The sequence below is a fragment of the Calcarisporiella thermophila genome (genome assembly GCF_041956535.1).
Source record: "Calcarisporiella thermophila strain CBS 279.70 unplaced genomic scaffold VTP21scaffold_2, whole genome shotgun sequence".
In the NCBI taxonomy this organism is placed as follows: Eukaryota; Fungi; Calcarisporiellomycota; class Calcarisporiellomycetes; order Calcarisporiellales; family Calcarisporiellaceae; genus Calcarisporiella; species Calcarisporiella thermophila.
Genome location: NW_027192192.1, coordinates 338,340 through 360,915, shown reverse-complemented (window position 1 = coordinate 360,915; position 22,576 = coordinate 338,340). Strand labels below are relative to the sequence as shown.

The following is a 22,576-nucleotide window of genomic DNA, read 5'->3' as shown; positions in this document are numbered from 1 at the left end:
TTTTAATTGTTTGCGCCTCTACATAATGTTTTTTTCACAATTTCAAACTATGACTACAGCAGAGTTTAACAGCTGTGTTCTGATATAATCGCATGAGATCAATCCCCAAATACGTAATAATCTCAATCGCGTGCCCTTCTAATTCTATTAATTTTCTCATGCTATTAGCGAACACTTTATGAAGGGCGCCTCAAAGTTGAAATTTTACGAACAGAGTAATTTTTACCGTTCCTTTAACTCTATATATTTCTTAAACTCGGGTGACGTAAAAATCTGCTGATAATTTCGGTCGGATACTTTTTCACCTCTGCTGATTCCAATACACCGAGATTCTACAATGACCAAAAACTCGAACAACGGCACGAGTGAGCGACAGCCTCTGCTCGATCCCTCATCCCCTTCCCTTACCTACTTTTCTGCTGCGCCTGGTGGGATTCTAGAGAACAATATTTCTGTTAGTCCGCATTGCCCAGGCATACAGAGCACTGAAAATGGTCAGGCAACCAAGCGGCGACTCATCATTGCTACCACACTCTGTCTTTTGTTCTTTGCTGCCGAATTAGCTGGTGGTTTCATTGCTAATTCACTTGCGCTCATGTCCGATGCCTTTCATCTCCTTTCTGGTAGATCCATCTCTTATCACTTCTCTGATTGAATACTCGGCTTAACTCCTACATTGCTAGATATCGCTAGTTTCGCAGTTGCCCTTGCGGCAATTCTCCTGGCTGAAATGCCAGCGACCAAACGACATTCATTCGGTTTTCATCGTGCTGAAGTTATTGCCGCTCTAGTCAGCGTTTTCACAATTTGGATTTTGACAGCTTATTTAGTGAGTGAGGCAATCGAGCGCATTCGCAATCCCCAGCCCATAGATGGGAAGACTATGCTCATAGTTTCATCACTTGGTGTTGTGGTCAATCTTATTCTCATGTTCTCTCTGGGACATGGCCATTCACACGGCCACTCGCACGATCATGATCATGACCATGATCCCATTGCTGATTCTAATAATCACCAGGTGGAAAATGATGGTCAGCAGCAATGTGTGAGTGAGGCTGAAAGAGGCAGGTTGGCTAGCCAAAAACCAAAAGTCGAGGCCAATATCAATGTTAAAGCTGCAGTGAGTATAATATGCAGGATATTTTCGTTATTTTTTCGAATTAGATTATTAATTTTCTAATTCTAGGCGCTGCATGTGATTGGCGATTTGATCTCCTCGATTGGCGTTCTCATCTCCTCCATTATTATTATGATTGACCCTACGAAAACTATCGTGGATCCGATATGTACTTTCATATTCTCTATTTTGGTGCTCTTCACCACCTATCGCTTGGTGGTGGATTCAGTCTCAATCTTGATGGAAGGCACCCCATCCCATATCAATCCTCAAGAGGTCAAAGAGGCTCTCGAGAAAATCCAGGGGGTTCGTGTTGTGCATGACTTGCACATTTGGACGCTCACAGCGGGTAAAACTTCTCTCGCCGTCCATCTACAAGTCGAACCCGCAACAGCACCTAGCGACTCTCGTCCGGATTTTTCGCGCATTTTGACTGAAGCTCAGCATTTGCTTTGTGATGACTTTGGAATTCATCATAGTACAGTACAGATAGAGGAGTACTTTACTCAGCATTGTGCCCCGGTTCTTTGTGCTTCTAAATGATTTTATTTATTAGAGCTACTTTCAATAAGTAGACTACAACGTGTATTTTTTTTTCTCTTGTTTTTCTCTTATTTTTCCAGGTTCAAAAAGTGAGCTGACATAAACTTGTAAATTTGTTATAGCGCAAGATAAATCTCAATCTATATATCTTTAAAACCGATATGAATTATATTTTATACAAGCATAAACCGCTTTTAAATAATTTTGCTACAAAATAAGACCAATGAGATATTCAGCAAGGCATAATATAAATAAATAAATAAACTAGGCACCAAAGCGCGCAACCAAAGTCATAGCAATGATTCCTAGGTACATTGAGATAAAACAGAACACTTTAAGGGGAATACTCTGTTTTCTGAAGCTCTTATTATGATTGATCTCCATAGAGAATATTTCCACAAGGGCAGCATAGATAAGAATCCCTGCGGCAAATGAGTCCAAGATGGCCTGAACAACAAGACCGGCTCCAAAGTGACCTGAATACGACTGTCGCACACCCATCCCTATTCCGATCCCAAGTGGGGTAATAAGCGCGAATAGCGAAGCCATTATGGTCGGCTTTTTCATTGAATTGAAATCAAGCTCCGCAATCCGTGTACCAAGCGCAATTCCTTCAAAAAACTATGTATTATACAATAAAACTAAGATAGATGCTCTATACAGAATTCAGTGACCATACACTTACCTGGTGGAATGTAATAGCTATAAGTAAACTGATATGCTCTTTTCCCGAAGTTATCCCAAGCGTCACACCGATAATGATGCTGTGGATGAGGATGCCCATTTCCAGTAAGAGGGTACCAATATGAAGTGAAGAATCACTGCTCTCAAGAAGGCCGGCGCCATGGTGATGGTGCGTATGATTGTGATGCAAGCCGTTGGCTTCGCCTTGATCCTGAGCAACTTCAGTCTCGAGCTGGCCGCTTAAGGTATGATCTGACTCTACAAAGTTCTTGTCTTTTGGAAGCTGAAGGTCTTTTGATAAATGATCTGTGCGTTCGATAGCAATGTACTCAATCAGCTGTACGAGCATTGTGCCGATCATACAAAAGACCGGTGCCCATGCCTCAAACCCTTTAAAAGCCGGAGGAAGACAAGGTGACGAGAATCTGCCGAAAGCCTCTAGTAGCATGTGCACAAAGCTATTCAAAAAGCCGCGGTTATTGATTGGAATTTAATGAGAGAAAAGCGACTGACTTACGCTGTAGAGATAATGACCCCAACACCGAAAAACTTTCCGATCAATAAGGTGTTTTTAACAAATTTGGGTGCCGCTCCAACGAATCTCTTTATCAATATGGGGAAGAAAACGCCCATACCGCTAGTAACAAGTATTATAAAAAATCCTGCAATATGCAGTTCCAGATTATAATCATCAATAGCGGTAGGCCGGCAAATTTGGTCAACTTCAGCTTGAGTTACTATAAAGGAAGAAATTAATGAGTAATTGTATGCCATAGGTGGCGATAAGAGAGCTGTCCGTCTACATACATTCAGCAGAAGGACCATGTGTATGACCGATGTGATTATGGCTATCTGAATCATTCTGTTGCTCATGGTTGTGATCGTGATCGTGATTGTGGTCGTGGTCGTGGTCGTGGTCGTGGCCATCTTCGTGAACGTGTTCATCACGCTTAGCGACTAAGAGCACATCGTAAGTCGGTTTGGAATCGGCCCTTGTATCGAAGAACGGTGAGCCATTAGAAGAACGCGAGGGCACTGCTGCAGAAGATGGCAGTATAAATTGAGCTTGCGATTTTGGAGTGGATAAAATATGAGAGTTTCTATTATCCTGCTCAAGCCCTCCTTTTTGTATTTGGTGCCCAGCATCTTTACCAGTAGATGGTAGCGCTGTCGAAGTCAAAAAAATATGAAAAAAGAAGATAATATAGGCAAAAAGATTCATATCGCAAATATATAGAAGATAGAAGAGCACGAAAGGATAGAAAAAAAAAATAAAAAAATAATAAATCTATGGGGGGGATTTTATACCAAAACAACTGATGGCCGATAAGGTTTCAATTGAAAAAGCAGCGGGGAGTTATTTGCAGAGTGTAACCGATAAGGTCGCCTTTTGTCATCTTTGGCCAGTAAGGTACTCAGTGAGCAACCGATAAGGTCGTCATTCATTTGTGCAACCTTGCGGTTCCATTCAGAAGCAGTTGCTTTCTCCATCTACAGCCTCATCCTGAGTTGTTTTACAACTGATGATTGATTTTCCGATCCTGTTTGCTTAGTCATATACTAGAACAATAGGCACGTTGCCACCCTAAAAATACAAGAAATATAGCGAAGAAAAATTAACGCATCAATAGAGCCTCTCAAAAAAAAAAAAGCGAATAAAAGTAGCCAGAGCTCTGCTTCTTTTTGCTCTTCTGGCTTGAAGAACGTGCCAAGTGTTGTCTGTTTCACAGTAAATAAGATAATAAATAGCGGTTATGAAGAATGTTTTTTTTTTGGTATTGGAGACAATATACTATAGAGGAGCTTGTTTTCCTTTGTATTATACTAAATTCTAATTCCTCAAAAAAAAGTCTGGATGCGGAAAACTTAGGCTACAGACAATTACTCAGCACCCATATACCTCTTATATGTGAAAAATTTTTATTATATTAAAATTTGGAGAAATCTAATGTAAGGATTACAAAATAAAATATAAAAAGAGAGTGAAGGTGCGATCAGACTTCTCATCGAAATTATAAACTTGAAGTTACTGATTTTTTTACCAGTTATAATAGTAGGGCATTAATTTTTAACGACCGAAAAGCAAAAATCTAACTTCTCCACTAATGCTACAACAGTACATCAGCAAATAACAGATAAAGCATAAACACTCTTTTTTTCAATATTGATCTCACATAAAGTTGGCAGCTTTTAGCAAATGACCTCTCAGTCCGAGTTGGTAAATAGGAGTATATATCCATATAATTCATCTTAAACTTTACATATAAAATAAATTTGCAGCTCTTCAATGTGAAATACATACTGGCAGATTTATTTAAAAACAAAAAACATCAATTTAAACTTGCTAGATATTTTTCACATCGCTTTCGGAGCTGTGAAGCTGTTTGCTGATATTTGTTCATTTTGATGTCGCGGAACATGGCTTCGTAATCGTCGCCGTACTTGTCGATGAGAGATTGGACCCATTTCTGTTCTCCTTCAGACTGGTGTCTTTCCGTCTTAACTGCATTTGATGCTCTCTCTTCTAATGCTATTTTTCCAAAAATTTGAATTAATCTGTGTTCAAAATATTAAATAGACAGTAGTCAATTGACTAGCCCACCTCTAACCACATCAGTTTTTGCCTCTACTTTTTCAGGTTCAGCATCGAATATTGCATCCGGATCCTGAGCTTCACCTATAATGACATTTACTATATTCCCTTCCTCGTCTCTTTGAATAATTCCATGCTCGGGCCCGAGGGTTTTCGCCAACTTCTTAATATCTTCTTCTGTTAACTCTTCAGCTTTTGGTGGCTCATTTATTTCTCGGCCACCGCTCAGGCCATTGAGTCTAGACATTAGCCCTAACCGTTCATAGCTAATTATCGAGAAAACAATATTATCAATCAAGATCAATAATAAATTGATTGCAATAATTTTACTTTTGTCGTAATGTTTGTGTTTTATCCCAGTTTTTTCGGATGATATCATTGGACTGTTGCAATTATTTAAAATATTTGAATAATTTAGCCTAAAGACAGCGTCTGATTTTAAAAAGCATTTACCTTTATATCAACTTTTTTGAAATGCTTATTCGCAGTTTTACGAGTAACTTTGGAGTTAGGATTCTTAATTGTTCTTCTTCTGCGAGGTCTAGCCATGATATCTTAGAGGTTATGAGGAGTAGCTGGATATGAAATGGAGATGTGATGTCGAATAAATGGTGTAAGTAAAAATGTACAACTTTTTGTGAAATCTAGGAGACAATGATATGTTTACGGTATTCTTCATATCGATTTTATTAAAAAATCAATTAGCAGTCACTTATCACGAGATGTTTCCCAGGAAGGAGGTTAAGGACCCTTCGCCGCTTTATCATCTAAGTCTTGGATTTTCACCACGTTAATAAGTATTAATCTACGATTATAATTAAATATTTTTTTCTTTCCAAAATTAACCTGCTGGCTCCTATTTTTTTTAGTTATCCTTTTTGTCCCTTTATTTTTTTTTGTAAAATGAATATGTTCGTTTGCAAGGCTCCAAGAGGCGGGGTCACATATTCCTCGAGACGTACTCGAATCTTTAGCACGCAAACCAATAAAATCCACCTTTTAACCACTCACCGTATACTTCCTAGTGAATATAAGCCTAACCTGCAAGGTATTTTTATTTTTTTTACCTCGGATATCAATTTATCCTTTTAATCTTAATGTTAACATTTTGCTTACACATTATTTAGTTACTTTAACCGAATCTAAGGGTCAACGGAGCTTCAGACTACGTGATATATACGGATGTAATCTACCAACGCGACTCCATTCTTCGATTTCATCAAAGGAATACTTCAGAAAACGGCGATTCATACATAATCAACCGCATGAATTGAGGCGATATAGTGTAAGTGCCTCCCAGAATTCTGCTCAGCATTCTCCGGAAGAAAGCAAATGGAGCCCCCCTTTCATGAATCCTAGAAAGGTAATCGTAAACTAATTAATATTGATATTGCACTATTTCTTAAATTCCATATAATATAAGATCGTCAAACATCTAGATGAATATATCATCGGTCAAGATTATGCCAAGCGAGTGCTGGCAGTTGCTGTATGCAATCATTATAACCGTGTGCGCGTCAATCTTCAGCATCAATTTAATGAGCAGAAAGAATCTTTAAGAGAGGAAATGCGCGAACGAATGCGACAGCACCAGCAACAGCAGCAACAGCAGCAACAGCAGCAGCAACAATCACAACAGCAGGGAGAAATATCGTCCTCTGATATGCCTGGAAAATTGCAATCGTTTGACGGCCAAGAGCACATGAGTCGTCGCCCATTATCATTAGAGGAAGACCATGTAGCCAGATTGAATACGTGGATGAGCAGTCCTGAATTATTCGAGACAACATCAAGAGGTGGAAATAATGGCTCAGCTCCTCTGACTGTTTCTTTAGAAAAAAGCAATGTGCTGTTGCTAGGGCCGACTGGCTCTGGTTAGTGGGATTTTTATATGCGTTTTGCCTAATGCCATTAGGATTGTAATTTAACATTCTCTATCAACTCTAGGCAAAACATTACTTGCTCGCACTCTAGCTAGGATATTACAAGTTCCATTCTCGATGTCAGATGCCACGCCTTTTACACAAGCTGGTTATGTTGGAGAGGACGTAGAAATGGTTATTCAGCGTTTACTTCAAGTGATTATGATTTTAACTTTTAGTCCCTTGATTATTATTAACTATTAAAATAATAGAGCTGCGATTATAATGTGGCAAAAGCTCAGACTGGCATTGTATTTATTGACGAGATTGATAAAATAGCACGCCGCGAGTCCTTTTCTGCGTCCCGTGATGTGTCTGGTGAGGGGGTTCAGCAGGCACTTTTACGGCTGTTAGAAGGAACTGTAGTGCAGCTCAATTGCGGTGGGGGACGTAAAGCAGGAGGCGGGGGTGGAATAGCTGGTGCTGCACCGGGTGCTGGAGTATACACAGTCGACACAAGCAATATTCTCTTCATTTTGAGTGGTGCGTTTATTGGTTTGGACAAGATTGTGATGGATCGAGTTGCTAAAGGGGTAAGCCTTTTACAAAAGAGCTTATCGCTAGAAGTAGCCTACAATTATTTTATTTATTATAGTCTATTGGATTTGAGGTAAACTTGGGGTGGTCTGAGTCTAGCGACCCTTCTCAATCTACCTATAAAGTCTATAACAATCCGCTTGAATTAGTGGAGCCTATTGGTAATATAGGCAAGAGTATTTAGGTTTAGACGTTTCTCTTTTTAAAACCCTTTTGCTTTATCTAGATTTGATCAAATTCGGAATGATTCCAGAATTCGTCGGACGTCTTCCGGTGGTATCCTCTGTGGCACAACTTAAAGAAGGCGACTTAGTAAGAGTGTTGACCGAACCAAGAAACTCTCTAGTGAAGCAGTATCAAGATTTGTTCAATATGAATCAGGTATAGCAATTTATCAGAGGGAATGGTACAATATGTTAACATTTATTTATTCTGTAGGTGGATTTGAAATTCTCGAACAGCGCTATCCGTGCAATTGCAAACATTGCTGTTCAGAAGCAGACAGGCGCTCGTGGTTTAAGGAGAATAATGGTAAAATACAATCCCGGTTTAATTCGTTTTGTTAATTATTAGAATAACGTAGAATTGTCATAATAGGAAAATTTACTATTACCCGCCATGTATGAGTCGCCTGCATCCTCAGTTCGCCGGGTGGTTATTACCCGAGATGTAGTTCAAGGGAAGAAAAGCCCTCTTTATTTTGCCCGTGGTCAAGATGTCCAGGCGGAACTTGCCTTGCGCAATGATGACGAGGACGAAGGGCTAGGAATGGATGAATCAAGTCGCGATTCAATAGGAAGTGGAGAGGCAGAGGAAATGCTAAAGCGACGAGCAGTTGTTGGATCCAAAGGTGTATATCTGGATGGATCTCCTTGAATTTTTTCAAGGCTGTAACATATTGTAGTTGATTACTTCGCGCTTGAAAGTTATATTATTATATATTTGAATCTCATGGATATGTAGCTTATTGAATAAATTGTATTTAAACATAAGCAGTCACGCAACGTAATCATATTTTATTCCCTTGTACTTGCACTAAATAGAATCAAATTTTAGATCCCTCTTATTGACAACCTTGACATAATGCCGGTTCCATTTGAAGCTCTCATTCCCCTTGGCATTATTACTGCTATGTTCGGGGTTACTGGTACATTGCTTACTGCAGTGAAGAAATCCGACAATGATGGCAAGGTCAGTTCGATTTACACATTTTCGGCCAAAAGCGATGATCTCTTTAAAATTAACCCTATTGCGCTATTTTAAAGTTTCCCCGGTACAATTTGGATAGATGGGATCGCCAAATGATGGAACGTGATCGTCGACTGACTGGTTCTCTTCGTGGACAATCGGTAATTCACTCTAGTCATTTATATATTATATTATTAAATTAATTGATTTAATTTGATTGCAGAGTAATCTCGAGGCACCTGAAGGTTTCGCAACCAATAGGTATGGAAACAATATTTGCTAGTATATTCTCATTCACAAGAATCCATTTAACTTATTATCTAATTAATTTTCTATAGTGTATGGAATTGTGAGAAGCTCTATGTGAAATAGTCGACCATTTTCCTGGTTTATTTGATTTTTTTTTTATTAATTAACAAAATGTAGACCATTATTGAATGCTCAGCATAATATAAAATGCTTTAGGTACAATTAAATATTCATTATACACAAGTTGGAATATACAAGGCCACATCCTCCTGTCTTCAGATGCCAAAATATCAAAATAACATGTATGAGAAACTTACATATTATTTTGATATTGAAACTTACTTTGACTTGATTATTAAAACGATAAGTACGAAAAGAATATTGTGTTGATCTCGACTAATGTGTTAAGACAGTTGTTAAATACGTGCTTTGATCATCAGGATATACTCAATTGTAAATATCCCAAATTTAAAACCATCAAGCTTGCGATTATAAAACCTATTATGACAGCTTGCGAGAAAACTAGAGCTAAGGCTAAAAGATGAATGAACTGAAAGAGATCAAGTAATACTCCAAAATGACACATTTTTGGCTCTGGATGACTATTGCTGAACATTATTTTAGTACTAATGGTGGCTTGTTTCCATGAAACTATGTTTTGCCACATATTAACTCCATATCCAACATGCCGACATTACGAAGAGTATTAGAGAGGTCTAAAGAAAATTTGAAAGACAGAATTTGGGATGAAGTTCTGGAGAAGCTTGCTTCAATCGGTATAGTGAGTGGTAAAATTTTTTTTTATATATTATCCGCTTGGCATCCGAGAATTTAATTCTTCAAGTAGATAGAGATTTAATTCTCAGAGAAGAAAAAGATATCTATTCGAAACTAGTAATTCGACCTGAGGTGATTAAAAACAATTTTCTAATATAATCATTTTCCTAACAATGGTTTCTTAAGTATGTTCAAGAGCTTATTAGTTTGGCAGTTAAAGAATGTAGTGCCGTCGTAGTAACGGGTGATTCGTGGCAGCAAGAAAAGGAATATTTCTCAACCGGTTGCCGAGAGTATGCTATATTTTGACAATCAAGTGAAATATAATGAGCTTACGTTTTTTATAGAGTCGACAATATTCTTGAAGGAGGGCTTTTGGCTGGAGAGATTTCGGAATTTGCTGGACCATCGGGTTCGGGGAAAACTCAAGTAAGCGAGTTGAAATATTGTAACGATTAGATGCTTAAATAACGAATATTTTTCATTTATCAGCTAGCATTTTATACTCTTCTGAATACATTAATTACACGACCATATTCCACCGCGATGTTTATTGACACCGTTAACTGTTTTTCAGCAAATCGGTTGGAGACCCTGTTAAACACATCAGAGCAATTTAAGAATTTGAGAGAGCCAGAATTAGTAAGTTTGCCACTAACTTCTACTTGGATTTTCAATTCTAATCTAATAACGGTCTAGACGACACAAAATATCCTCTCGAGAATACACCATATACAGTGTTTTGACGCGTATTCCCTCCTTGCGGTTATTGAAGCGATTGGAGATAATTTGAGTGAAAAGAGTGGCTTCTACGGCAACCTTTGTTTGATAGTAATCGATTGTATTTCAACTGTGTTTGCTCCCTTACTCTCTTTTTCACAAAGTCAAGGTATTTGATATGCTGTATAGAGATATAGAATATTTAAATTGATAAATTTTTTAGGACATGCGCTTATGGCAATGGCCGGTAGAGCCCTGCAGGATCTTTGTTTGGACCGTAATATTGTAATATTGGTGGGAATATCTCATTCGATTTAATGATGGAACATGCAACATGACCGTGTTTTTTTTCGACCTCTCCTAGCTCGTTAATGGTGCTGTTGGTGTTCGACGCCCAACACAAGGCAATTTTGTCGGGACAAACACTCGACCTGCTCTTGGAGCAACTTGGGCATTTATGCCTTCAACACAACTCTATTTTTTGCAACATGAGGGCGATGAGCAATTACACGAAGATAAGTGCATGAAAAGGATATGTGAGATCACTAGATGTCGAAGAATTGTAGGTTCAAATCATATTTAATCAATCAAGCCAATATCTAAACGGGTGAACTTTTATTTAGGCAGCTGACAAATGGTGCTACCTCTTTCTGGTAATCTTATCCTGTTCATGGCTCTATCGAAATATCTGACTAAATTGCAAACTACATTTAGGACGAATCTGATATAAGTTCTTCGCGATAATATACTCTCCTGTAACAACATAAGCGAGATTATACTACCCTGCTGATTATAATATGCAATTTTTCATATCTATACACTCCCGAAAATCTAGGCTATACTCCGACGCATTATCATGGTTGTGGTTTATATTAGGAGTATTTTTCCGTGTATATTCAATTTTATTTAATTGTTTAAGTAGCCAACCTATCTGATTTTCATATTTCAACAACTGGATTTAAAATCTCTAGGGGAAGGTAATTATTATTTATAGAAAACTAATAAAAGTGTGTTAGGGAAAAATTTAAGTAGACCTTGTACATAACCAAATGAATAAAAAGAAAATAAAAAACATTTTGATTTCCCTCCTATCTGAACGATAGTAACAAATGATTAAGAGGGCGGAGTCTAGGAATATACCACGGATTATTCAGGTTTCTTCGCAAGGAAAAAGAACATCGGAGTGAAGATGCCAAGCTTGCCGCCTGCCGCAAGAGTGTCTGCAGCCGTTTCTAACATGCTACCAATCTTGACACTGCCTGGTGCAGCGAGTCGCACCGCCTCAAGCACACGCAAAATATTTTGAGTGAACAAACGACCAAGTGCAGTCGATGGAAGTACATTGATAATATCAGGTAGTTTTTGGATTTTTCGCCATTCACCTGCCATTGGATAGTACCAAGGAATAGGGTCGTTTGGATCAGCAAGATCCTCACATTTGACCACCTCATACCCGGATTCTTTCAATGCGTCTACAGCATCCTTGGTAGTGCACATCTGTGCAATTCCATCACCGAGCTCAATTCCACGCTTAATACGCTGATGCTCTTCATTATTTGGATCGTATTTATCGGTCATGACCCACTCATAGCATGCAAATTTGCCTCCAGGCTTAAGAACGCGCTTAATCTCGCTGTAAACTCCTGCAAGGGATGGTGCGTGAACAGTTGCCTCAATGGCATACACTGCATCAAATGTGTTGTCCTCAAAAGGCATATTCATAAAATCGCCTTTGACAAATTCAGAGTTATTTTCCAAGCCTTCTTTCTTGGCATACATGCGACACCGTTCAATCTGATAATCGTTGTTATTCAACCCGACAATGTATGCGCCAGTGAAGTGACCGATTTCACGTGCAGGACCGCCGACACCACAGCCGACGTCAAGTACCTTCATACCAGGCTTCAATTCCAACTGAAGGGCGAGCCAGTGCTCATGACGAGCAAGCGCTTGTTGGAATCCTTCTCCAACATGGTATCGGCAGAAATGGAATGAATGGCCCCAACCATACTATAAAAAGCGTGGAAATAAATCATTAATTCACCGAGATGATGAAGTATATTTTGCAAGTAAATAAGCAAATAAATACCTCATAAAAGTCAGTAGCGATGTTATAATACGTATTGGTAAGCTTTTTGTATTGAGACAGTCTACCAGCGCGCTCTTCCTCAGTCTCTTTGGTGGGATCCTTGCCGTCCCAGAAATCGGCATACGAGCTCACAGCTTCTTTGTGCAACTCCTGGTTTTTCGAGCCAGTAATAGAGATGAAGTTTTTCTGTTCAGCCTTGCCGTGCAAAGCATTGGAGAACTCGAGGTCTTGCTTATGATCAGCCGACATTACGAATGGGCGTATATGATTCTAGTTTGGTAAGAAAAAAGGAAGGGAATTGTGAATAAAAGAGAGAGAGAGGCGAAATGGTTGTTTTCTGTTCTTATTTAATCGATTTGGTGGTACGATTCACGCATCGATTGGTGGTTCGTGTGGTGAGCCGATAATTTTTCGACTTCTCGGTATTAGTTAAATATTCGCGTGAAAATAAGAAAGTAAAAGTGATTATTAACGTATATTAAATGATTCTGCTATTCTCTACAATTCTTTTTGAAATCTACAAATCTATCAAAATCTTAAGCTACTATGCCAAAAATATAATAATACAACGACCGTTCATGTCTATTAATGTTAAGGAAAATTTCCGAACGATATGTGGTGACGTAACTTGTTGACGCATTCAGATATTGTTTTTCTTTTTGCCGACTTGCTCAGTTCCAAAGTGGAAGTTGAACTAGTGTTATTAAAAAAGACCGTCGCCGAATGTCCTCTGTAAATTTTTAAGAAAAAAAGAAGGCTATTACTACGAAATATATACGCCAAAAAACTTGAAGAAAATTCCTTGGATTTCCTCTTTTCTTGTATAGCTATTTCTCTATTTTTCTCTTTTTCTCAATTCCATAATGGACTCGCAACCTATGTTGCAAAAAAAGCGATCACGAGATCCCTCTGGCGATGGTTCCGACGATCTTCAGAGAGTTTCGCCACCTCCAGCGGAATTTTCTTGTCTTCAGGCCGATATTGATGCTCATCCAAGTGCTAATGGGGCATTAGCAGATTCATCTACAGTAAACGATAAGCCGCATCCATCAGAGCAACTGTCCATAATCAAACAGCTTATGGAAAAACCGCTCGCATTAGGAGAGGAGTGGTATCTGCTTGATAAGAAATGGTTTATTCGTTGGAAGCAGTATTGTCGTCGCGCATCATCCTCTAGCGATGCCACAACTGCTTTAGCACAGGGTACCTTCCCAGGAGCCATTAGCAATGAAAGCATTTTCGAGGGCTCCAGTCATAGTAAGCTGAGACCTGGGCTTATCACTGACACGGATATTCTTTTACTGCCAAAAGAGGGGTGGGACAAACTGGTAGCTTGGTATGGATGTAATCACCCGCCCACGACTCGCAAGGTCATTTCAGTTGGCACATTTACCCCAACGCTTATTGTAGAGCTTTATCCTCCCCAGTTCCAACTTCTTACCGTGGTATCACCCACAAATTCCGAATTAACCGATTCGGAAACTTCGCTACCTCCCACTCCACCTAACGATGAAATACCTGAAGTGACCGTGTCGCGTCGCGCGACAATCGAAGAATTAAAAGCTACTATTGCGAGCAAAATGGGTAGTAACGCTTTCCGCTTGTGGAGGATAACTTCCGATGGTTTTGATATCAAATCCAGTACCATCTCTGCCGACCACCTTGCCAAGGCAACACGCATAGCCGAACAGGATGATTCAAAATCTATTGAAGAACTGGGATTGGAGCTCGAGAAAAGCCTTGCTGTTGAATTTCAAAATGGAGATGGTACATGGCTCAGCGATAGTATTGACTCTGCTTCAAGCAATGATTCTGCTCCATCCATTGATTGGGGCGCTTTCTCCTCTATTCGTTCTTTCTCACCTTTTACGTCGTCATTCTCAACACCTCTCTCTTCGTCTACTGTTTCTACCAGTACAACTGCGTTTGGTCCTACACCCGAATCCAATGCCCCGCCTTCAAAACCTCGTGGGATCACTGGGCTACAAAATTTAGGCAATACTTGCTTTATGAATTCTGCATTGCAATGTTTAAGCAATTCAAAAGAGCTGACACAGTATTTCTTATGTAAGTAATCTTAATCTTTAATTTCAACCTTTAGAATATCTAAATCCGGCCCATTTCCGCGATTAGCTGGCAAATATAAGCAAGAGTTAAATCCCGATAATCCGCTTGGTATGCGGGGTGAAGTAGCGGAGGCTTATGGTAATCTTATCCAGAAATTATGGAGTGGAACAGCCTCTAGTTTTGCTCCTCGAGAATTCAAGGTATATATAGGAGAGTCCAGGCGAATATATGCTTATCTCACCTTAACTATTTTAATTTGCTAGTTTACGATTGGTCGTTTCGCACCTTCATTTGTCGGGTATCAGCAACAAGACTCGCAAGAGCTACTTGCTTTCTTGCTTGATGGCCTACATGAAGACCTGAATCGCATACGTAAGAAGCCTTATATCGAGATACCAGATTGGCCAGAAGGAACTCCTGATGAAGAGATAGCGTCAAAATCATGGGCATTCCACAAAGCGCGAAACGATAGTATAATTGTGGACCTTTTCCAAGGACAATATAAGAGTACGCTAGTGTGCCCTGAGTGCCAGAAGGTAAACCGATCGAGTTTATTTAATGGAATATAAACTTATGCGTTATTTATAAGGTCTCGGTTACATTTGATCCTTTCATGTTTTTGAGTCTACCTCTACCCATCAGCAAAAAAACGAAACTGTCATTTATATATGTCCCTTACGACCCGTTCTCTCGGCCTACAAAAATGTCTCTAGTTCTACCTAAAGGTGCTTTCATTAGGCAGCTCCACGAAGCTTTGGCCCAAAAACTATCAATTGATTCCGATTCGGTACGTATACAACTAAAATGATTGTATTAGGATTGCTGGGTGTTTGACCATACTTATACTTATATTAGCTAATTACTACTGAGGTTTATGGAAAGTGCATCTACAAAGTTTACCATACTTCAGAGCAAGTGGCTGAAATTAGTTCAACCGACACGATTTATATTTATCAGCTTCCCTGCAAAATCCCTACACACCGTAATGGAGAAACCGTTGTTATCCCCGTTACTAATACATACGCGCGCGAAAATTCAAGCCATTACACTCACTCGCCTCACGAATTCTTTGGCATTCCGATGATGATCGCGCTAGACGCAAAAGCAGCCGCCGATCCGGATGCAATATATAGGGAAATACTTAAGCAATATCAACGATACACCACGGCAAATATTATGGAGGAAACTAAGAATTTGTCCGAAGTAATTGAAACCAAGGATAAAACAGACGAAGCAATTGTAACTAATGATCAAGAAATGGAGACAAAAGATGCAGTTAATGAAGTCGAAAATGATCCGCTCGAAAATGGGAAGGAAGAGCTTGAGGAAGAGGACGCAGAGATAAACAAGATGCCATCTCATTACTTTTCAGTGAAGGTTGGGACTTCAAACCGACGCCGGCTAAGCTATAGTTATACAAAAGAGCATATTGTTCCAAATTCTTACAGTCTTGGCTCTAAACTTGTTGATTTGCGAGAACATTTACGCGAGGATGCAATGGACTTGGTGACCTCTCCTCCTGCTGCTGCCGCCACCCCTGTTGAGGCTTTAACCAATGGATTCACCCCAGATCTCTCGGATGATGACGAAATATACCCACGACCTATTCCAATGACAGCGACTACCGGATCAGAAGATGATGAAGAGGCTTCTGGCGGAATGGAAAGTGGACAAACCCGTGCATTGAAAATAGGTGATGTCTTAGTCTGTGAGTGGCCTCGAGCCATTGCTAGTCAAATTTTCCATGAAGAGAATGCCTATGTCCGAGTTGAAAAGCAAGTAATCGGCCGTGCACGCTGGGACGACATGGTTGTTCAGACCGGCTCACCCGAACTCACAGTGCAGAAACGCTCTACGGTTACTCTGCAGGACTGCGTTGACGAATTTATGCGCGAAGAACGCCTTGGAGAGGACGATTTGTGGTATTGCCCACGTTGCCGAGAGCATCGTCAGGCAACCAAGAAATTTGACCTTTGGAAGCTCCCAGAAGTACTCGTAGTTCACCTCAAACGGTTTAGTCATACGCGATATCACCGTGACAAGATCGATGCATTTGTTGATTTCCCACTTACAGGGCTTGATCTTACCTCAAAAGTAGTCAGAAAAGACGAAGGGCTAGTTTATGACTTGTTTGCTGTTTCCAATCACTTCGGAGGATTAGGAGGCGGACATTGTAAATATATCAAGCAGGAATGTTTATATCTATTTTAATTGTGGCACTCAACCATCATTTTATTTATATTAGACACTGCCTATGCCTTCAATTCTGAGCAAGAAAAATGGTATAATTTTGATGACTCTCACGTTAGTCCAGTAGATGGAGATCAGATAAAGGTAAGAAAATTAGTCAATATATCAGCTCTATAGGTTGAATGTTAAAATATTAAATTGGTTATTTTCCTACCTGTAGAGTTCGGCAGCATACCTACTTTTTTATCGTCGAAGGTCATCAAAGCTACAGCCAACTAAAGTCACGCAACCTCGGTTTGACGACGATTTTGTTCGTAATTCTCCGGCCAATTCAATTGCAAGCTCTTCACTTGCATTGACCGAGGATGAAGACGATGCTGAGACTGAAGACGATAAGGCACAGAGAGATTTGGTCCTGTCCACTAGCAGTAGTCGTTCCGAGTCTACAGAACGTGTCATGGGTACGCGACATTTGAGTCTATCAACTCCAGTGGATCGTGCAGGCTCTCCCCAAGTGGCTGAATATGGAAGCGATGTCAGTGAGGCACCCAGCTCGAGTAGTGAGGAGGAAGCATATGACAGGATGAGAGAAGAAACTGATGAAGCAGACGAGTTATTGGGGGGATCGCAGCACAACGAAGAGGATGAAGATATGGCTTAAATGCGAGAGTATTTATAAAATAAAATTCAGAAATCTGTGCATAGATATAGAAATTCACGACCTCTTTTTTATTCTTTCCCTTCTTTAGAATTTTATCATTTTAAACCTATCCTCGTACTTTTTTATATAATATTTCATATATTTTAATCATATACTCCATCAGTCTTTTTTTTTTTTTTCTCGAAATAGAAAGGAATGAGATAATATGATACTAGTTCCAATTGTCACAACTCCTACAAAATATATGCAAAAGCCTTATGCCAAAGACCAAACCTTGTATTTAATTATCTTGTACCTGTTATTAAGTTCCCCTAGGTTAGATACCGATAGGATTTTTCCGTGAACAAGTTTTGTAGGGGAGAATCATCTCTTTCATACAATCAGATTAGTAAATGCTAAATAAAAGAAAGACCTTGAAAATACATAAATCCTTGGAAAGGGTTAATTTATGCGTACTCCAGGTAATAGAAGAAATAATTAATGAGCATTCAATAGGGGCATTGCGAATTATAGGCTAATTTCATGGAGTTCTGAAATTGACCTGAAACAGTTAAGGAACCAAGGCAAATTTAATTCTTTAGAATAAGGAGGAATTATAGGAACGAGCAGATGAGTGAAAGAATATAGAATTGGAGTATATCAACAAGTTCTATGTAAGCATGATGAAACGGCTGTGAGCTATAAAGGACACACGAAGTATCAGTAAACAAGAGAACAAATTCCAATTTTTATAATGTGTATATTAATAGGATATTCACAATGTGCATATTTACTTCGTCTTAATCCCTCTGATGTTATGCTTTCTCTCCTTCAACTATGGTTTGAATACATTATTGAAAATACTGTGTGTAGTACATTGTTCAATGATTATTATAATCATTCAGCGAACTTTACTATTTTTTAATGTCTGGATATAATTTGAGCGATTGATATACTTTATATTTGTAATTATGCAATTGCGGTGTGGCAATTCGTTAGTCAAATTGACTGTGACTGCTGCATTTAAGCATTTGTTTGTAGAGATAATTGCCACACTTAAAAACTCTTTAAGCGATGTCTTCAGATACGATAAAATTAGATGAAATAGATGAGCTTAAAGCCAGGATTGCAAAGCTCGAATTAGAAAATAAACAGCTAAAGGAACTGCTACAAATCGGCAATGTAGAATCCTCTTTGCTCCCAGAATCCAGGAAAAATGAAGGCATAGAAAAGAGTAGCATGAGCAAAGGAGAAAATAGATTAAATAAGGAGGAGATAATGCGATATGGGAGGCAATTAATTCTAGATGGATTTGGAATGAAAGGTTTTTTTATTGCAATACTGTCTTTTCGTTTTAAAATATCGGCTAGCTAACATTATATTTAGGGCAACTCAAATTACGTCAAGCATCGATACTCATTGTCGGTGCAGGGGGACTTGGTGCCCCTGCTGCACTTTATCTTGCTGGTGCGGGTGTGGGAGAAATTGGAATTGTGGATTATGACACAGTAGATACATCCAATCTTCATCGCCAAATTATTCATGGAGAATCTCGTACGGGTATCTCGAAGGTCGTTTCTGCAAAGATGGCAATTGAAGAGTAATACTCAATTTTTCCTAACATTATTTCTTCAACTAGAACTAACTTAAATATAATTTTTTCTTAGTCTGAACCCAACTGTTACAGTACATGTTCATGATTTACTTATCGACAGCTCAAATGCTCTCAATCTTATAAAGCCTTATGATCTTGTCCTCGATTGTACCGACAATGCAGCAACACGATACCTTTTAAATGATGCATGTGTTATGCTTGGAAAACCGCTTGTTTCTGGAAGCGCACTTCGCACTGAAGGTCAACTTACTGTATATAACTGGAAGGGTGGGCCATGCTATCGCTGTTTATACCCTACCCCACCTCCTCCAGAAACAGTTCAAAATTGTTCCGACAATGGGGTCCTTGGAGTTGGTATGTGAATAATTTATGGGAATTGATTCACTACTGTATCAATAAGATATATTTTCATTGTTATTTTTATAGTCCCGGGAATCATTGGATGCTTACAAGCCTTAGAAGCAATCAAAATTTTAGCTGAAATTCAAGGTTATTTTAGCGTTTTATCTCGTCAGAGTAGAATTCAATTCTCATTATAATAAATCTTTAGACCAGGTGCAGCCATGGCTACTTCTATTTTCCGCTACCACCGCACCGATGTTCCGGCATATCAAGTTACGCGCACGACGACATGATTGTAGTGTATGTGGTGAGAATCCCACACAACGCAGCCTTATTGACTATGTAGCCTTTTGTGGAAGAGGTGCACTCGACAAAACGCCTGATATAACAGTTTTGTCACCACAAGATCGTATTACGGTTCAAGAATATAACAAAGACCGCACATCTCCTCATTTGTTGCTCGATGTGCGTGAGAAGGTGCAATATGAAATATGTGCGTTGGACGGCAGTGTGAATGTGCCTATAAAACAGCTTGAATCTCGGATCGACGAGGTGAGAGAATCAATAAAAGATGAGTCGAAGCCAGGTAAGCTAATATTTATTCAAGATATTTACAAATTTCCTTTTATTAACTGTATATTGATAGTGTATGTAATATGCCGTCTGGGAAATGATTCACAATTAGCAGTCGATATTTTGAGAAGATTTGGAATTATATCAAAAGATATTATCGGAGGACTAAGACAATGGTCTCGAGAGATAGATAGCGATTTTCCAGTGTATTAGATATAGGAGAAATAAACCATTCTGTGGCTTTTAATTGTGACTTTCTATCGAAGGAAGAGTAATGGAATCCTAGACTTAAATTAATGTAAAAATTTGTATATATGAAAATGAGGATCTCGAATTCTCTAATTCACCAATTCCACACGAAAGGCTATGCGATTTGCGAGAATGGTCTTATTTTTTTTGATGACTTCCTTATTTTCAACTTATAGTTCATCTCTGTTCAAATAAACAGTTCTTTCGCAAACAGAAATCAAACTACTTCGCGATGAATGCGATGTATTAGTTAATTTTGTTTACAACGATCGCGACTTACTTTGCGATATGGGATGCGTTATAGGTAAATGCTTCATCAAAAGTAATATTGAATGCTTCGCTTACCATCATAATGCAGAGACACTCTCCTGTGGATACTTTGATGCTCCCGATGATAAAGATTACAAGACAAATCGTGATACCTACGTAAACATGCGCTCACAAATTAATAGAGATGTTATATCACTGCTTTTAGGAAAAATTCCTGCTATTGCCAAGCAGTTTTTGCTGTTTGAAAATGTATATTTGGTAAATACCGATAATGATTATAAAGTTCTTTCATATTATACTATACAATTTGTCAATAAATCTTTTAGTTTAATGAGCAGTATATTGTCAAACCTCCTAGGAGTTCTCAAGCGCAGTTTGCGTGGCACCAGGATTCAGAGTATATGGATAACATATCAAGTGTTGTTCCTTCAATTTCTTGCTGGATAGCGCTTGACGATGTTGATGAGGTAATACTTCGCGGGTTAAGGAACTGATAAAATTGTACTGAATCTAGAAATTTTAGAATAATGGCACGCTATTCATTGAACCATATGTCTCAGAGTATAGCGAAGATGTGACTCCAAATAATCTTGATGAATACTCGCAATTTCATCGTGGGCTCGCTAAACTCTATCCTCCTATTACAGATGCTCAATCATCCTCACAAGTGACTGTACGTATCCAAGCAGGAAGCATTGTGTTTATGTCCGGATATGTCCGGCACCGTAGTATTGGCAACTCTACGTCCAAATTCAGACGTGTGTTCATGCCACAATATTCTGCTGGTGTAGTCAAATCTCCTAAGGGAGGACCACTTGCGCTAGCGATAGCATGCTAGAGACATTGAATTAATCTAGCAGATTTTCAAATATTTATTTATGATTTTTTCCAAAAAAATTTTTATTGCTTTTTATCGAGAATAAAGACCAAGTTTTGATTGCTAATGAAATAAAATTTGCGCAGAATCTTTCAGCTCTATAGTAGGCTTAATTTGCTCACTTATATGCGAGAAAAAAAATGTCCTTTCACTACAACCATGGTTGTAAAACAACTTTTATTTACAAATATTATGCAAGAATCTTTTCTACTTCGGAATACCGGCTTCTTGCCGCTTCAATACATTGCCGAAGTATTTCTGGTGTTGTGCTTAAGCCGCCCGTTTTACGCACGTGGCACAACTGGCCACGCTCATCCACCACCACTGTTATCATCTCTTCGGTTATAGACTCTTCAGCCTCATTGGGATCACTGAGCAGATATTGCCTGTAATATCAATAAATTAAATTATAGTGCTAGATAATTGCTATCATAAAAAGCGGGTCAGACATACCCCTCAAATAAAGCGAAAGTAGAGGAAAGAGGGATCCGTTGCAATTGAATTTGGATGGGACGATCTTCAGTTGCCTTCACCAAACCATCGTTATAACTTGCACTGGGAAGTCGCACTAAATTGACAGCATATTAATAAACTATATATATTCACTAAATATGCATAGGTATTACAGTTTTTTAGAGCAGAAACTAACGCAATTAAAGCCGCATCAATAACGTTTCCATCATAATTCAAGCACAAAAGATCTGCATAGAGAACCCATACTGCTTTTCCTTCCTCGATGCAAAGGTCTGATAATCGTAGCACTGAGCACCTATACATGAACAATCGATATTAATTTCGAACTTTGTCTCTTACAATTTATTGATGACTCACTGTTTAAATACTGTATCTAGTAGTTCACTCATTACTTGAGCCTGCTCCATAGGTGGACCGGGTTTAAACTTGGACGAACATATTGGTGATAGCTCCAGATTTGGCACTATAAGATAAACTGCATTAAACATCACTTCAAAAGCCATTGGACGTTGTTGAGTAATACCTAGATATCCTTCGTTTGGTTTATTAATTTTTGGCTCTGCAACTTCAGCCTTTATTCCACATACAACTGTAGTTCCACCTAACCGCGCAACTGCCGATCCGTCGGCAGTTGTGATTGTGCCGGTGTTAAGCGCGGTCTTTCTAAACCGATTTAAGGGACGTCCATCTGGGCGTACTTGCTGTTCCAAAAAGCGGCGAATGTATTCACTTGGCTGGATGCGCTTAAAGACATCAAATGTAAACGCTGGCGTATCAGCTTTGCTAGTGTCCATTATGGAGAGAGCTGAAGATTATCTAACTTAGGCTTCGAGCTGTTTTCGATCTGAAAATATCGTGAC

General features: G+C 39.0%; 11 protein-coding genes across 11 annotated transcripts; 7 read left to right on the top strand and 4 right to left on the bottom strand.

Moving 5' to 3' along the window:
• Positions 1-337: 337 nt before the first annotated feature.
• VTP21DRAFT_4227 (uncharacterized protein) lies at positions 338-1,660 on the top strand (the record flags this gene model as incomplete). Its single annotated transcript, XM_069394615.1, has 3 exons — positions 338-623; positions 684-1,120; positions 1,187-1,660. The coding sequence occupies 3 exons, from the start codon at positions 338-340 to the stop codon at positions 1,658-1,660; spliced, it is 1,197 nt and encodes a 398-aa protein (XP_069255835.1).
• A 264-nt stretch (positions 1,661-1,924) lies between these two features.
• VTP21DRAFT_4226 (uncharacterized protein) lies at positions 1,925-3,566 on the bottom strand (the record flags this gene model as incomplete). The annotated part of the gene is made up of 4 exons (XM_069394614.1): positions 1,925-2,281; positions 2,346-2,802; positions 2,862-3,081; positions 3,152-3,566. 4 exons carry the CDS (start codon positions 3,564-3,566, stop codon positions 1,925-1,927), a joined length of 1,449 nt encoding a protein of 482 aa, XP_069255834.1.
• A 1,108-nt stretch (positions 3,567-4,674) lies between these two features.
• On the bottom strand, positions 4,675-5,486 carry VTP21DRAFT_4225 (uncharacterized protein; the record flags this gene model as incomplete). Its single annotated transcript, XM_069394613.1, has 4 exons — positions 4,675-4,874; positions 4,947-5,203; positions 5,268-5,320; positions 5,391-5,486. 4 exons carry the CDS (start codon positions 5,484-5,486, stop codon positions 4,675-4,677), a joined length of 606 nt encoding a protein of 201 aa, XP_069255833.1.
• A 354-nt stretch (positions 5,487-5,840) lies between these two features.
• Positions 5,841-8,272, top strand: VTP21DRAFT_4224 (uncharacterized protein; the record flags this gene model as incomplete). The annotated part of the gene is made up of 9 exons (XM_069394612.1): positions 5,841-5,985; positions 6,065-6,300; positions 6,361-6,811; positions 6,885-7,015; positions 7,072-7,392; positions 7,455-7,557; positions 7,623-7,777; positions 7,835-7,927; positions 7,994-8,272. 9 exons carry the CDS (start codon positions 5,841-5,843, stop codon positions 8,270-8,272), a joined length of 1,914 nt encoding a protein of 637 aa, XP_069255832.1.
• A 207-nt stretch (positions 8,273-8,479) lies between these two features.
• Positions 8,480-8,956, top strand: VTP21DRAFT_4223 (uncharacterized protein; the record flags this gene model as incomplete). Its single annotated transcript, XM_069394611.1, has 4 exons — positions 8,480-8,587; positions 8,662-8,745; positions 8,808-8,845; positions 8,923-8,956. 4 exons carry the CDS (start codon positions 8,480-8,482, stop codon positions 8,954-8,956), a joined length of 264 nt encoding a protein of 87 aa, XP_069255831.1.
• Positions 8,957-9,518: 562 nt separating this feature from the next.
• On the top strand, positions 9,519-11,074 carry VTP21DRAFT_4222 (uncharacterized protein; the record flags this gene model as incomplete). Its single annotated transcript, XM_069394610.1, has 10 exons — positions 9,519-9,621; positions 9,681-9,742; positions 9,797-9,903; positions 9,958-10,039; positions 10,103-10,252; positions 10,310-10,499; positions 10,554-10,624; positions 10,695-10,892; positions 10,954-10,983; positions 11,045-11,074. The coding sequence occupies 10 exons, from the start codon at positions 9,519-9,521 to the stop codon at positions 11,072-11,074; spliced, it is 1,023 nt and encodes a 340-aa protein (XP_069255830.1).
• Positions 11,075-11,476: 402 nt separating this feature from the next.
• Positions 11,477-12,668, bottom strand: VTP21DRAFT_4221 (uncharacterized protein; the record flags this gene model as incomplete). Its single annotated transcript, XM_069394609.1, has 2 exons — positions 11,477-12,340; positions 12,420-12,668. 2 exons carry the CDS (start codon positions 12,666-12,668, stop codon positions 11,477-11,479), a joined length of 1,113 nt encoding a protein of 370 aa, XP_069255829.1.
• A 614-nt stretch (positions 12,669-13,282) lies between these two features.
• Positions 13,283-17,337, top strand: VTP21DRAFT_4220 (uncharacterized protein; the record flags this gene model as incomplete). Its single annotated transcript, XM_069394608.1, has 7 exons — positions 13,283-14,486; positions 14,553-14,686; positions 14,750-15,022; positions 15,076-15,273; positions 15,342-16,659; positions 16,732-16,820; positions 16,897-17,337. 7 exons carry the CDS (start codon positions 13,283-13,285, stop codon positions 17,335-17,337), a joined length of 3,657 nt encoding a protein of 1,218 aa, XP_069255828.1.
• A 1,053-nt stretch (positions 17,338-18,390) lies between these two features.
• Positions 18,391-20,059, top strand: VTP21DRAFT_4219 (uncharacterized protein; the record flags this gene model as incomplete). Its single annotated transcript, XM_069394606.1, has 6 exons — positions 18,391-18,640; positions 18,703-18,916; positions 18,984-19,285; positions 19,358-19,420; positions 19,482-19,859; positions 19,920-20,059. 6 exons carry the CDS (start codon positions 18,391-18,393, stop codon positions 20,057-20,059), a joined length of 1,347 nt encoding a protein of 448 aa, XP_069255827.1.
• A 101-nt stretch (positions 20,060-20,160) lies between these two features.
• On the top strand, positions 20,161-21,203 carry VTP21DRAFT_4218 (uncharacterized protein; the record flags this gene model as incomplete). Its single annotated transcript, XM_069394605.1, has 5 exons — positions 20,161-20,230; positions 20,295-20,399; positions 20,454-20,623; positions 20,692-20,832; positions 20,889-21,203. 5 exons carry the CDS (start codon positions 20,161-20,163, stop codon positions 21,201-21,203), a joined length of 801 nt encoding a protein of 266 aa, XP_069255826.1.
• Positions 21,204-21,432: 229 nt separating this feature from the next.
• Positions 21,433-22,510, bottom strand: VTP21DRAFT_4217 (uncharacterized protein; the record flags this gene model as incomplete). Its single annotated transcript, XM_069394604.1, has 5 exons — positions 21,433-21,628; positions 21,696-21,810; positions 21,869-22,011; positions 22,074-22,179; positions 22,240-22,510. 5 exons carry the CDS (start codon positions 22,508-22,510, stop codon positions 21,433-21,435), a joined length of 831 nt encoding a protein of 276 aa, XP_069255825.1.
• Between the last annotated feature and the right edge of the window lie 66 nt (positions 22,511-22,576).